The 15826-nt window shown below is 39.1% G+C and overlaps 1 protein-coding gene across 1 annotated transcript in view; it reads right to left on the reverse strand.

Annotated features, from left to right (window-relative positions):
- Positions 1-15826, reverse strand: part of Vps53 (vacuolar protein sorting 53 homolog (S. cerevisiae)) — a gene marked incomplete in the record, with an annotated part of 134397 nt that overhangs the window by 110675 nt on the left and 7896 nt on the right. The window contains 2 exon segments of the mRNA XM_013503465.1: positions 9711-9777; positions 12222-12271. Of these exon segments, the coding sequence (XP_013358919.1) occupies positions 9711-9777; positions 12222-12271 (117 nt within the window).

Below are 15826 nucleotides of genomic sequence, written 5' to 3' on the forward strand. Positions count from 1 at the left end.
TTTGATTCCCAGTACCAAAAAAAAAAAAAAATAGAAAGTACAACACTAAAACTGGAAACAGAATAAACAAACAGATTTACAAAGGATGACTACACTAAGACATTTGAGTGAAATTATTTTCAAGAATCTACACTTAATAAAATTAACTCAAGAAGTAGGAAATGTAAATATAACCATAGAGCATTTTCATTCGCAGAGGATAGCACCCTGAAGGCCATAAGCAGGCTCTCTAAGTAGTAACAAGCAAACCTAGAGTTGCTTTAAGGTGTGGCAGTGGAGATGGAAAAGCAGTGGAGCGGATGGAAAAAGCACAGGATTTGACAGATGCCTGGATGAATGAACTGGGAATGTGGATATTTCAAAGGGGTTCATCATAACTGGTAGCAGCAGCATTACTACCACTTACTAAGCATGAGTGAGCCCAACATTGTACTAGGTATTTAAAATATATTAATTCTCATCCTCAAAAATAGAAATCCTGTTTGACCCAACCAGGTATTTTCCTGAAAGAGTTCAAGACATCATATTACAGTGATACACGCATACCCATGTTGTTTTTTTTGTTTGTTTGTTTTTGGTTTTGGTTTTTCTCCGGTACCGGGAACCGAACTCACGACCTTGCGCTTGCCAGGCAGGCGCTTTTGCCGCTGAGCTAAATCCCCAGCCCCGCATACCCATGTTTATAGCAGTCCAAGTCACTATAGCTAAAGCATGAGTTTAATAGCTAAAGCTGTCCATCAACAGATGAATGGATAAAGAAAATATGGAATTTATACACAATAGAGTACTACTCTGCCATAAAGAAGGATAATTTTGAGTCATTTGTAAAAAAGTGGATCCCCCTCAAGACTATGTTAAGTGAAATAAGTCATGCTATTTAAGTCACACAAGCTTAAATAGCACATGGCTTCCTTTACATGAGAAACCTAAAGTATAAAGAGCAAAATAAAAGATAGATAGTAACAATGTCAAATTATCACAGTTCTGGGCAATTTGAATACAATGTTCAGTTTTTCACTATCCATAGAGGAGAAAAAAAGATAACAGCTTGGATTGCTCAGGCACAATAAACAGAACAAAGCATGATGGGTCAGACTAAACGCTGTCACACTACAGGACTAAATAATTAATAGACCAGTCCTTGTCTCAACTACAGTCAATTGTGGTCTAGACCTCTACAGTGAAAACTGTATCACTCTGAGAAAGGAGACTGAAGAAGACATCAGAAAATTGAAAGATATCTCATGTTCCTGGATAAGCAGAACCAGTATAGTTAAAATGGTTACACTTCCAAAACTGATACATAGATTTAATGCAATTTCAACCAAAATACCAACAGCATTCATCACAGAACCACAGAAGACATCCAAAAAGTTCATATGGAACCAGAAAAGACCCAGAATAGCAAAAGCAATCCTGAGCAATAATAGTAAAGCAGGAGGCATCACAATCCCAGATTTACAGTTCTCTTACAAAGCTACAGTGATAAAAACAGCATGGTACTAGCACAGAAACAGAACTGTAGATCAATGGAACAGAACAGAGAAAGCAGAAACAATGCCAGACACATTCAACTATTTGATCTTTGACAAAGAATCCAAAAATATACACTGGAGGAAAAGACAGCCTCTTTAATAAATGATGATGGGAAAACTGGATATTGTATCCACATGCACAAGACTGAGTCTAGACCCATATCTCACTATGTACTAAACTACAATCAAAATGGACCAAAGACCTAAATGTTAAAACAGAAATATTTATCTGTAAGATAAAGTAGGTAAAACTCTTGAAGATATAAGTGTAGGCAAGGACTTTCTGAACAGAACCCCAATGGCACAAGAAATAGTACCCAGAATCAGCAAGTAGGATCATATCAAATTTCAAAATTTCTGCACATCAAAGGAAACAACCAACAGAATGAAGAGACAACCTAAAGAATATGAAAAAAAAAATTGCCAACTATTCCTCAGACATAAAGAACTCAAAAAAATTAGACCCCCCCCAAAATAAAAGACCCAATCAAAAAATGGGAAACTGAAATGAATAGACACTTCTCTAGAAGAAATACAGATGGCAAATAAATATATGAAAAAATGTTCAACATCACTGACCATTTGAAAAATGCAAATTAAAACAACACTGAGATATCATCTTATTCCAGAAAAAACAGCTATCATCAAGAAATCAAATAATAAGTGCTGGTGAGGCTATGGAGAAAAAGGAACCCTTCTACACTGTAGTGGGAATGTAATCTAGTGTAACCACTGTGGAGAGCAGTATGGTAATTCCTCAAAAAACTAAGACTAAAAGTTCCATTAGATTCAGCTCTTCCACTTCTAGGAATTTTCCCAAAACAGTCATCATCTTACAGTGATATATGCATATCCATGTTTATAGCAGCCTGATTTATAATAGCTAAACCTTGGAAACAGCCTCTATGCTCATCAACAGACAAGTGGATAAAGAAAATATGGCATTTATACACAATGGAGTACTACTCTGACATAAAGAAGGATTAACTTAAGGCATTTTTAGGTAAACAGATACACCTCAAGACCACAATGTTAAGTGAAATAAATCAGACATACAAGTTTAAATATCACATGGTTTACCTTATGAGAAATCCAAAATATAAAGAGCAAAATAAAGGATAGATAATAGGAAATAGGGAGACCATTTTCAAATATGAAGGGGAAAAGATAGAGGGTGGGGGAAAGAAGGAAAGAAAAAGGGATTTAAAAAGAAAGAAAAAATGGAAATAGAACTTTTCAAATGAGAAGGGGAACAAGAGAGGAAGCAGAGAAGGATGGGAGGAGAAGGGGACAAAAGAGAATTAAGATGTACAAATGCCCATGATAAATGTAATCATTGTATACTAATAAAAAAATTTTGAAACAGCAGAATTACAGCACTACACAGAAGCATATTGCCTTCGAGTCTGCAGCATGTGATGGAAAAATAAAGGAAACTCAGAAAGTGTAAAAAAAAAATTGTGATCTACAAAGATGCAAAACATTCACTTGGGGCTGGGTGTGTAATCCCAGCACTTGGGAGGCTGAGGCAGGAGGATCACTGTGAGTTTGAGACCAGCCTGGGCTACAAAGTGAGCTCAAGGCCAGCCTGAACTGCATAGCGAGACCCTGTCTCAAAAACACAAAAAAGATGAAAAAAAAAAAATCACTTGGATTCAAGTTGTCAAAAAGACAAGCCAACTTTGACCTCTGCACCCAAAGTAAGAAATCCTGGTGAGGGAATGGTGGCAAGGTCCAGCCAAAACTAGGGACCACTGCTACAAAAGGCTGAGCCATAACCCAATACTGGGGCTGCCTCACAAATCACAGTGCCTTTGCACTTCTAGTTCATGCCCAGACCTTAGCAAGTTCTTAAGTTTATGTTGGTTGAGGGTGTTCTAAACAGTATAATTTAAAAGAAATTTTGAAAAAAAACAAACCAGGTGCAGTGGGATGTGCCTGTGGTCTCGGCTACTCAGCAGGCTGAGGCAGCAGAATCAGTTGAGCCCAGGAATTTGAGATCAGGCTGGAATTTGAGATCAGGCTGGGCAACATGGCACCATCCCACTCCCTCCCCAAACAAACACACAAACAAACACACAAAAATATCCTTCCTATTCTCAGCCACTAAAAGAAAAATGTGAGTTTATACTTTACAAGCGCAATCATTTTTGAAGGACTGGGGATAGCTCGGCAGCACAAGTGCCTGCCTGACAAGCACAAGGTCCTGAGTTCAATTCCTGATACAAAAAAAAAAGAAAAGAAACTGGACAATCATTTTCGAGGAGGATGTTTTAGGAAAAGAAAGCAAGTGGGAAATGCCATTTTGCTCAAACTATTTATAGTGACTTAAAACTAATGCCATTTATTTTCTTTAATATTCATCACTCGGTGGGCTTCATTTTCTTCCCAAGAGAGAATGAGAAAAAGGGTAACTTTAAAGTGATGGAGAGTAAAATACAAACCCTCTTGCTGGCTAGTGAGCTGACAATAACAAATTCATAATCCCACATAATGAAGATCAGCCCTCTGTTGTGAAGTCTCACCACCTACCTCCTTCAGAGAGCACAGTTTTTGCTATGCTTAAATGAGATGAAACGCTAATTTTTATGATGAAAAACAAGGAATATTTTCTCCTTGGAAGGTAACAAACTTTGCTGGTTTAGTTAATAAATCTGTATGATACCACTATGAAAAGTGAAGCAGGCAGGCATTTTCAGCTTTTCTAGGAAAATGAAGGCAAAAAGATTAAGAAACATGGCCCTGAACAATAACTGAACATAGGGAGAAGTCCTGTATTTTCTAGGCCTGGCACTTTGTACTAAAGTGAGCCTGAGGAAGACATAGGAAGTCTGTAACTGCACACCAATGGCTCTGAACACGCGCCCCCCCCCCCCCGCCACACACACATGCGTTTTCATCTACAACCTGAATGAAGACAGGAAGGGGGGGTCTGGAAAATCTGCTAATGATAAAATGGAGAGGTCATTAAAACTTTAAAAGGATTTGAAAAGTTGAAAAAAATCAAGCAAACCAGCAAGATAAAACCAACACATAAAGTTTGGTACTTTATTTCAAAGAATCTCTTGTACAAATAGAGGAGAAAGTTTTAATGAAGTTCATATGAAAAAGACTTGGGGCAGTACTGAAAACTGTTGGCCCACAAATGTGTTTTGTTTGGCCTTTGTAGTATTTGTGAAAAACAAAGTCAACATTTAAAATTTGGGAGAGGAACATAATAAATCAGAATTTCTAGTTTATCTTGAAAAACTGATAGATCGGACCAGGTCAGAGTAGAACAGTGCGGCTGTCCTCTTTAGGTGTGGTACTCGCTCCCCCAGTGAATGTATATGGGCTATATACTAGCCGCTCAGGCCACTTAGGTTACTTCCTTACTTCTAGGTGCATCTCTCTGTAATTCTCTACCTGGGGGTCTCAGGTGATTGCAAACTCAAAATAAGCCAAGGATGTGACAGGGCTGCTGAAAATCTCACCAACCTCCACACAACCGAACAACACATCAGTGGCTCTGAACTTTCGAGGAGTCAAACACAACTCAGAATTCAATGAGTCTTCTCTTCAGAAATATGTTTGTGCATATAAAAATTTATAATTAATGCCAGGAAACTGGTAGAGCCCCTGAAGGACCCCAGCTGAGAATAAGGTGTCCCTCTGTATGTTCATATAGTATGTCTGCCCCTGGGAATTATGCTTTATGAGGATATCTAGAGCCGGGGATTTAGCTCAAGGGCACAGCACCTGCCTGGTAAAGGTGAGGTCCTGAGTTCAATTCCCAGTCACCCCCCAACACACACACACAAAGAGGATATCTAGAGCAAAGCAACCAGAACTATAAAGGGTCTAGAAATTATAAAGTTCAGGAAACTTAAAATAGCTAGGTTAGAAAAGGAATGCTTAAAAAGGAACATAATAACTATTTTAAATTTCAGAAGTAGTAATAAGGAAAGCAGATTAGTCTCACACTGGTCCAAATGGCAGAACTAAGATCAACGAGGAGCTACAATAAAGTCTATTTTACCATCTCAGTTGAATCCAAGAAAGAAGTTTCTTATAATGAAAGCTGTGCAAAACTGGAATAGTCTGGCCTATCAACCAATGAAGTTGTGAGTGCCCTATCACTGTAAGTATCCAAACTTCTACAGGATAATGAAATGTCAGAGAAGATATATAAAGAGTTCCCAAACTATGCGGAAGCTTACACTACAATTATCTAAGCCTTCTTCCAAATCAAAGTTTGAGTGAGCAGAATTGTAAAGGGCAATAATAATTCTGTTCTCCTCCCAAACTTAAGTCATGCTTTATTCAAAGAAAGAGCCGCACTGCAGCCATGCTGCACTCAAGGGACAGAAACCCAGCGGCTAAGCCTCACTTGGTGATTCTCGGTGAGTCCCTGGGAATTGGTGAAGGTTGGCTACTCACACATTTTTACATGCCTTCTCTTTCTTCCCCTGCCCCATGCTTCTGTTCACCTCTCTTCCTACCTACCTTCAAGTTGTCTGTCTTAATTTTGGGGAAGCTGTATAAATTTCATCGCATATCAGGTCATGTGCTTGTTGAACTGACTCATTTTATCCAAAAAGTTTCAAACATATGGGCATTTAATTAAAGCTGCGGACTGATGATTTCAACAGATAAAAATGTGGAGGATTCAGTGCCATATTAACTTTGTAAGAGAATCAGTCTGGTTAAAAGAGGTCACAGACTAGACCAGTTCAAGTTGGCCCACAGAGGTGGTGGTCAATAACCAAAGGTACTCCAAAACATTTAGCACAGTGCTACCCAAGCAGCTGGTATTCTAGTTTTTTTGTTTTTTGTTTTTTGTTTTTTTTGGAGACAGGGTCTTGCTATGTAGTTCAGGCTAGCCTTGAACTCACTTTTTAGCTTAGGCTGGCCTTGAACTCACAATGATCCTCCTGCTCAGCCTCCTGAGTGCTAGGATTACAGGTGTGCAATACCATGCACAGCTTCTAGAAATTTCAAGAAACTAAAGAGGAGGCTGGGGATTTAGCTCAGCAGCACAGTGCCTGCCTGGCAAGCGCAAGGTCATGAGTTCAATTCCCGGTACTGGAAAAAACAAAAAAAAAAAAAAAAAAGAAAGAAAGAAACTAAAGAAATGGCCTCATTGTGTCTTCAATTTCTTACTCACTCTTGCCCAGAAATAATTTTTTAAAAGAACTTAAAAAAAAACTTTTCTGCTAAGTATATAATATGAAGTAAACACATTCCCCTTAATTACAGATTAAAAAAGCACATCTGTGCTAACTGAACACAATTAGGATTAAACTTATGAAAGGAAAACTTCCTTTTATTCCATCTTGCTGCTCCTGAGTGTTTCTCAAAAGCTGAGGAAACAAGTTCTGAAAGCAAACTGTGTCTGTGTTCCAGGGAAGAGGGGAACACGGGGCCTCGTGACCTATAAAAATCAGTAGTTTGGAACATCCATAATTCTCCCGAGTCTGTGCCAGTCAAACAGAGACTCCCTTCAGCAAACCACCAGCCAGCCAAGGCTGAAGAGTAAAGCTTTCTTCCCTAGGAGCTGACAAGGACAGGACCCAAAAGCTCCCTGAAAAAAAAAAAATCTCAACCTAAGCTTACATTACAAACTGCTGGAAAAGTCAGATGGAGGGGATGACAGGAAAAGCGATTATTTCTTCTGGGCTTCCTCTCTGTCTGGATTTTAAGGAGACGAATACAAAATTCCATCACAGATTGAAATGCTATCTGAACATTCTTGAAAACGTGGTCTTTCTCTCTGAAATATGACCCACTTTGCTGCAGCAACCTGTAACCAACTACCACGTGAAGGTGGGGAGTGGGACATCCCTGCAGCCTCCTATTTCTGTGCCTGCCTCTTCGATACTGCCACTTCATGATCCAGGAGCTAAATGTACATAACTAAAAAATAGATGTCTACAGAGCATGACCCAACAAAAAGCCCCAATGAGCCACTTTATTCTCACATTCTTGGAATTTTAAACACCCAAAACTCTCTTAAGTGCAATAGTTCAATGTTTTTGGTGAGCCATTCTAAATGCAGGCTGACTCAAACTAAGCAGTGACGTTACTCCAAATAGTAGTAAGGCCAAACTAGTCATGCACAAGTCAAGGGTCGGGGTGCGGCTCAGAGGTAAAGTGCTTCCTTAGCGTGGGTAAGGGCCAGGCTCTAGCCCCAGCACTAGGGAAATCAAAAAATACAAGATTCCCTATGTAAGAATCAGGCTTTAAAATCATTTTAAAGGAATACTCAAGTACTGATTAAACGGTTTTTATGATCAAGGGCTTTTGTTTGTTTGTAATTAATAATTTTATATACACCAAATAATACAGTTTGAATAATATGTTACTGCATGTGCATTACATGTATTGAAATGCAAAAAAAGGAAAGACAGAGCTTTTATCTTCGATGAGCTTAAAAACTACCATAGTTAAGGGGACAAGATGTGTTCTCCAGTTGGTCAAGGGAGACCGTACCAGCCAAAGGCAAAGCACAGTAGAAGGATGTGAGAGCCCACAAGCAGACAGAACACACATCTCAATGAGTGACACTGGGATCAATTTTGTTCTCTGCAGAATGAAAGGAGTGGGCCAGACAAATTCTAATTCCTTTAAGCACTAAAACTGATTTCTTCGGTGTTATCCAAATGAAGTAACCAGAAAAAATCATAAAAGTAGTATTAGAGCTGGCCCTTAAATGGGTAAGATTTTGAAATGTGGCTACTGAAAGTGAAAGGAGAAAAAAACTTTCAGGCACAAAGAAGTACCTAAGCATAGACCCAGAAAGCACATAGCATGTTTCTAGAACATGGGTAAAACACAAGAGAAGACAAAATCAGAAATACAGACCAAAGCCTTGAATGGTGAACAAAAGATCCTGGATTTCATGTGGGAAGTCAAAAGGCCTTGAAGGTTTCTGAAGAGGGAGATGACGTGATCAGACATATATTAGAAAGGTTGATCAGCCAGGAGTGTTGCTGAGATACCCTGTTCCTTTTTATTACCTCCAAGGGCCCCATTTACCTGGGGCATGGCAGCTAGAGAAACAGTGCTCCATGGGAGACACCCTGGTAGACAAAACCAAAGCAGTAAGGACTAAGGGCTACGCAATGGGATTCCAATAATGAGGTTCCTTTTAAGAACCCAATATGTCTATAAATAAATAGGCTAACAGAAGAAGACTATTAAGAGGAAAAAAGAGTCATAAAAAGAGAGCTGGATAAAATTACAAATATAAAAGAGAGACACACAACACCTGTGAGTCACGAGAGAGGGAAACAGGTATATTAGAGATGAGAAAATTTCCACATAGATCACATCCTTCCCCTCGCCTCAAATCTAGTTAGCATAATAAACATTTTCAGAAATCACCTATCCTAAAAAACTCAAAGACAGCAAATAACAACTGAAGCGATCGCAGTGGTGCACTCGTGACCTAACTGAATTAACATTGGAAAGGGAGGACCAGACACAGTAAGAGGAAGGCGAGAAAGGCATGCTCAGCATTTCTGTTATGACAGCAATTTCTGAAATATGATGCCTAAACACAAAAACAGAATCCAAATAAAAAAGAAAACGGCTAATAGATAACATCTGGCCTCTCAATCATTGAAGAATATCTCCTCCCCACACACTTCTTTTTCCCTTCATTCACCTCTCAACAGCTTTCCCTGACTAGATCCAAAAAGACCCGTAAAACTGAAATGAGTCTACAGTTACCTGTTTGCTGGCAAGCTAGGTAAAAGGAATTGTAGCTACAGCAGGCAACTTTCTTTCGCAGCAACAAAATAGCAAAACTGCAACAGAGCTGATAGACAAAAGCAGTGACCTCATTTAACCACAGACACAAAATAAAGAAGGGCACAATAAACATCAAACACTCAGGTGGAGGACAAGGAAACTTCAGTTTGCTCACTGCAGCCTGCATGTCCCAGACCCAGCTGAGCTGTGCTGAAGTCCTCGTCCAAGGAACACTGAGTTGAAAGCTCACGGCCAGTCTGGGCAGCCTGGCCGGGCGGAGTGCTGGGAGGGGTGGGAAAGTCACATGTGGTTCCTGCTGTGCATGGGACACATCCATAAGAAAGTGCTCTGTGAGCAGACAGATCAACATTTTGGCCGCTTGGTGTTGGATCTTAATGAAATAAGAGAAATGTAATCAACACAGAGGAATAAGTTACTTACTTGCCTTCCATCCTGTCCCACATTTGTCTGACCTCTTACAACAGTTCGAATATTGTCATCCAGTCTCCTAGCAAAAAAGTTAAAGGATATAAATCAAATGATCTCCATTCTGGTGGGCCAAAAGAAAAAAGTTAGTGATTTATACATCAATTTTTTTGTTGTTCTTTCAAGACAGAGTCTTGGTATGTAGTTCAGACTGGCCTTGAACTTGAAATGATTCTGCTGCCTCTACCTCCTAAGTGCTGGGATGACAGGCCTGCACCACCACGCCCAGCTTATCTATCAATTTTTGCAGACTCCAGCTACTCATTCACAAAACCAAGCAAGTGTGATGATAGAAGAATGAGGCCTTGGACAGGCAGGTGTGGTGATGCACATTTCTGATCCCAGCACTATGGCAGGCTGAGGCAGGAAGGTTGTGAGTTAGAGCCCAGCCTGGGCAACTTAGTGATTTAGTGAGATCCTGTCTCAAAATGATCATGATGATAGATGGCAATTTTTATTGAACAGAGTTCTCCAAAAGGACTGATAAAACTTTAGTACTATTCACGGAGTAAATCAGGATTGACAGCAGGCATGGTGGCACATGTCTGTAATCCCAGCACTGAGGCAGGAGGGTCACTGTGAATTTGATGCTAGCCTGGACTACACAGTGAGTTCAAGGACAGCCTAGACTACATAGCAAGACCTTGTCTCAAAACAAAAACAAACAAACAAAAAACAGAAAAACAAACAAGGAATGACAAAGATGTAGAAGTTTTAAAGGAATAAGCTGAGAATTCAAATTACCACCACAAAATTCCAAATTCTTTTCTCTCAGGAGACCATGAAAGGGTTAAGAAGCCAGGGTAATATGAAATTAGTACTTACTGATTATGTGGCCTGATATGCAACATGTATGAAACAGATGTATGGCTTCTGGATCCTCTTTTCCCTGAGGCTCAACAGGGGCCATAGAATGGTACCTCAACAGGATTTCTATTGGTCAGTTTCATTCCTCATGAAAGGTATGGTAGTGAGAAGGTGATCACGGGATCATCAAGAAATTTCCACTTTCTTTGCAAAACCTTGGATAACATAGTGGTCTCCACTAGAATTGTTACAGCTGAAGTCCAACAAAACAGTAAGGAACTAGCCGGGCACAGTGGCACATGCCTGTAATCCCAGCACTCAGGAAGCTGAGGCAGGAGGATTGCCATGAATTCAAGGACAGCCTGTGCTACATAGTGAGTTAGAGACCAGCCTGAACTGCAAAGCTGAAATGTTGTCTCAGAAAACCAAAAATTAAAATAAAAATAAACTAAGAAAAGAAGGAAGGAAGGAAGGAAAGAAGGAAGGACGGAAAGAAAGAAGGAAGGAAGGAAGGAAACAGGAAACTTCTTTGCACCTTTGAGACAGGGTCTCACTATGTAGTTCAGGCAGCCATCCTCCTGCCTCAACCTCCTGAGTGCTGGGATTACAGGTGTGTGCAACACCATAGCTGGCCTTCTTTGCACTTCTAAGCCACCAATGAAAGAATACATTCATAGGGCAAAGGTCTTCACTGAAAGACCCAAAGGATATAGGGCAAAAATTCATCTCTTGGACTCAAAATGAATACTTTCATCAACAATTAAAAATAAACACAAAAACCCAAAACTATATCATGTGACGTAATTTAAGGAAGGTAAGGAAATCAACCTATTTAGATAATGAACTGACATTTGTTGATGAGTACTTTCCACATGTCAAAACCGTAAACTCAAGACATGCGTAAGCCAGAACAAGGGTATTGGGCAAGGATGCTAATGGTCACCTTGGACAATCCCATTTCGGGTTAATTCTGTTTAATCCTGGACCACAAGCCAGGTCAACTAGTAGACCCACACTATAAGCCAGGAGGTAACCAAGAGATACATGTGTAAGCCCAGCTCCACATCTGACCTTTGACAATACAAAAAAGGTAAATCTACTAGGGAAGGGAAATCACTAAAAAATATTATAGTGCTGTACATCTATAATCCCAGCACTCAGAGGCTGAGGCTGAAAGATCACCATAAGTTTGAGCCTAACATGGGGAAGATTGTCTTAAAATCTAAAAATTTTAAAAGGGGATGGAGCTATATAGCTCAGTGTGAAGATTGTGGGTTCAAGCCCCAGAAACAAAAAAAGAAAAAAAATTGTAGAAAAGCTCTTGTCTTTTATGATTAACTGTTTTGAATGAGCTGTTAGAGCTTCTTTCCTTTTTTATGAATAACGAAAACTGGCCACAGAATAAAGTTCCTTGCCACAGAGCTCGTATGGAAACTCAGATAAAAGAATTACTATTTTTTTTAATTTGAGGTTTCAGAGCTCTGTGTGATTCCAGTTATGACTTCAAAGTGATTAAATTAACAATATACTTCTCATTAACAATCATACAAGGCTGAGGATACAGCTCAGCGGCACAGTGCCTGCCTAGTAATCTCAAGGCCGTGAGCTCAAGTCCCAAAACCACAAAAAAAACCTCCCAGAACATACAGTGTGACTTACCTTATTTTCAGTCTAATTTTGTTCACGACTTCATCTATATTTGCCAGAGACTAAGATAAAGAAAAAAAAGTGCTCTGCTGTTATTTCACCTCCTAGATTTCCTCTCTCACAGGAAAATGATGAGCTATAAAGGTTATTTATGAAATCTCAGTCAGTTTAATCTCACAGTATTATATCATTGTACAACAGAAGTTGCAACCTATCGCCAAATCATGCCCAGCATCTATTTTTTATAAATAAAGTTTTATTGGAACACATTCATTTACATATTATCTATAACTGCTTTTTAGGCTAAAATAACAAAGTTGAAAAGTTTTGACAGATACAGCATGGCTCACAAAATATGTATGAGCTGTATGTTTGCAGAAAGTTGCTAACTCACAGTATACAGGATTATAACAAATTCATTAAAACAAAGAAAATGGATGAACTATTAGAACACATAACAATGACATAACACAATGTCACAAAAAAAAGGCCAGAACCAAAGGCATATACCATACAGTTGCATTTATGCAGTTCAAAAACAAGTGAAACTATTCTCTTATGTCAGAAGTCAACTTGGTGCTTACCTTTGGAGAAAGCAGTGACTGTGAGGTAGCAAGAAAGGCCTTCTAAAAATGTGTTATTTCTTGATCTGAGTGGTGGTTACAAGGCTGTATTCATTCAGTGAAAATTCATCAAGTTGTTCACTTTAGATCTGTATACTCCTCTATGTTATACTTCAACAAATAAATTTACTTTTTAAGTATAGACATCCACTGGAAAAAAGTGTGGACCGATACATACTAGTAGGGGTAATATACTAGTAGCTGAAATCTGCGCTCGTAGTTCTAAATCAATGAAAAGGGTTTTGAAATTTTCCTCCTTTTGTCTATGAGTATTTTCAAATGCTCATATTAACTATGTGCTACTACGATTACAATAACTTTTTTAAAAAGATAATGAGAAAACAAATGGGCCACTAGAGATGAGAAAGTGTGGGGAAATGGTGCCTCCTAGTGGATGAGAGAAGGAACAACTTTATAGTACCATTTAACTCAAAATTTTCCAAAATAGTTTTGTAAATCCTTTTTTTCTCAGAAGGAATTGGAAGTGGTACAGGAAGTGTGCTTATAAATTGTTACCCACTGCCTCTGGGGGCAGGGGGAGGCTGAGAGTCTTCCAGGTGCAGTTCTGGTAAGAGAAACAGATCTCTAATGTTTCAAATGTCATACTTGTTACTATTCTGATGGACCCAATAGTTACTCAGAATATTCAGAAAACCAGAAGTAGTCTGGGGTAATGATGAATCTCAAAAGAGAAGCTGCTTTAACTGAGGAATCCAGTTCAACTGGATTCAATTCAATTCTCTCAAGCTTGTCACTTCGAAACTGGACTGGGTATAATTTAAGTCACTACCACCAGTGTTAATAGCAGACCCAGTTGTCAAGGATCCGAGGTCTGGCCAACCTGTACCAATTCTAATTTGCTGTCGGGAAAGCTGTTCAACCTTTCTTTTTCTATTTTGTCATATGCAAAAGAGGCATAACAGTTCCTGGCCTGCCTGTCTCTGCTGGAGCCCATTTTAAAAGAAACCTTTCTTTGGTTTTTAAAAGAAACCTTTCTTTGGTATTTAAAAAATGTTAGTATTTGGGAAGTCTGGGTAAGTACTATTCTCATATCTTTTCTGAAAATAAGAACTCCTATCAAAATTGTATAATTTATACACATATATACAATTATTGTAATAAATGACTTTAATTACAAATATAAAGTATTTGCAAGCTGGGCATGGTGGCATATGCCTGTAATCCCAGCACTCTGGGAGGCTGAGGAAAGAGGATCACAAGTTCAAGTCCTGCCTGGGCAACTTTGTAAGACCCTGTCTTAAAATTTAAAAATTATTAAATAGGGAGATGGGAATTTAGCTCTGTACAAAGGGTCTTGGTTCAATCCTTGGTACTGGGGGAGGGGGAGTAAACTATTCAAAATTGTTAAAACATGTACAGCAGCAAAGATTAAGATAGTAAAAGATGATAACCTAGATACAGTGACACATGCTTATAATTCCAGCATTTGAAAGGCTGAGGCAGGAGGATTTTGAGGTCAGCCTACACTATAAAGTGAGACCCTAGCTTTAAAAAAAAAAAAAAAAAAGAGTATACAGAAGTGATGGTGAACTTTTTTGAGCTTTCAATGATACAAACAGCCTGCTGTGGCACGCATGTCATAGGTTTGCCACCACTGGTAAATAGTAAAATCCACGGGCCCCTCTCACGGGGGGCTAAACCTGAACTGCCTGAACCCACCTACACTTGTTCTCTTTCCCAGAGGTAATGACTCTGAGCCAGTTCCTCTTCTACTTTCTCACAGATAGTCGATGTGTTAAAAGGATACCCATAAGTGTACTATACCATGTTTTTTTCACTTAATATTACTTGGAGGTCATTCCACATCAGTAAATATTGCTACTGGTACACTCCTTAAATTTAATAATCCTTAGACATGAAGCGGCTAAGCTCTACCAATTTTTCTAAGAGGAATAATCCAGAATATTTATGCAGTCAACAACATTTAGGATAGAAAAGACACGGAGATATTCTAAGGTCTTATTAGTGGAAAAGGTAAATAAACTAGGCTATATTCATTTAGTGGGCTTTTTCACCACTCCTAGAGACCTTGGTCAGGGAGGTTATGAAACATTAGAGAAGATTGCTTTTGATCCCATGCTAACATAGGAGAAACACTTTTTAAATATGAGGTACTCCATGAATATAGTTATTAAAAGAACAGAAAGAAATACCCTAAAAATTAATAATCACCCTGTTACGTGGACTCATAGGCAAATGCTTTTCCTCTATTTTCCAGATTTTCTACTGAGGAAGCAAAAGGGAAAGCGTGCAAACATATAACAAGGGTTCATTATGAAACTGTTCCGGATACTTCACAGAAAGTATTCCCTTAATCCTCTAAGCTATACTAGGCAAACTATTATCTTCCTCAATGCTAGGATTTGAGAAATAGCCTTAAAAGGCTGGACACTTTGTCTGAGGTCATGGAGATGACCTGCCGCATAGCTGGACTCAGTGAAGTCTGTCTGACTCCAAGATCTCTGCTCTTCCTCTCATGCAGCGGTTCGTTTATTTGTTGTTATTTTGGAGTTTTCTGTTGTTGTTGTTTTTAAAGACAAGTTCTTACTATGTAGCCCAGGCTAGCCTCAAACTCATGATCCTCCTGCCTCAGTCTCTCAGGTGCTGGGATTACCGGTGTACGCCCCACATCTGGCATGCAATGTTTCTTGACCTACTTTTTCTCCACCCCAAAACACCAGACAGATAAAACCCACTCCTGCCTCCCTTTGCAGGAATCCTCTCTGCACTGGAGTTGGAAAAAATCCCCACTGGAATCCAGATGGGTTATTTAGATGGATGTGGTACAGCCTCTGAGAATCACTCCTCTGGTTTAGTTGTAATGGTTGTATAATTTTTTCTGTATAGCTTTTCAAATGCTTTGATTATTGAAAGATACTTCTTGATTTTAATGGTAAATCATGCTGATTGTAGAAAATATAGAACATAGGTAAAATCATCCTATGCTCCCAGGAGGGTATAACCACTACAGGT

This window comes from Chinchilla lanigera, unplaced genomic scaffold (genome assembly GCF_000276665.1).
Source record: "Chinchilla lanigera isolate Chin_1 unplaced genomic scaffold, ChiLan1.0 scaffold00080, whole genome shotgun sequence".
Lineage (NCBI taxonomy): Eukaryota > Metazoa > Chordata > Mammalia > Rodentia > Chinchillidae > Chinchilla > Chinchilla lanigera.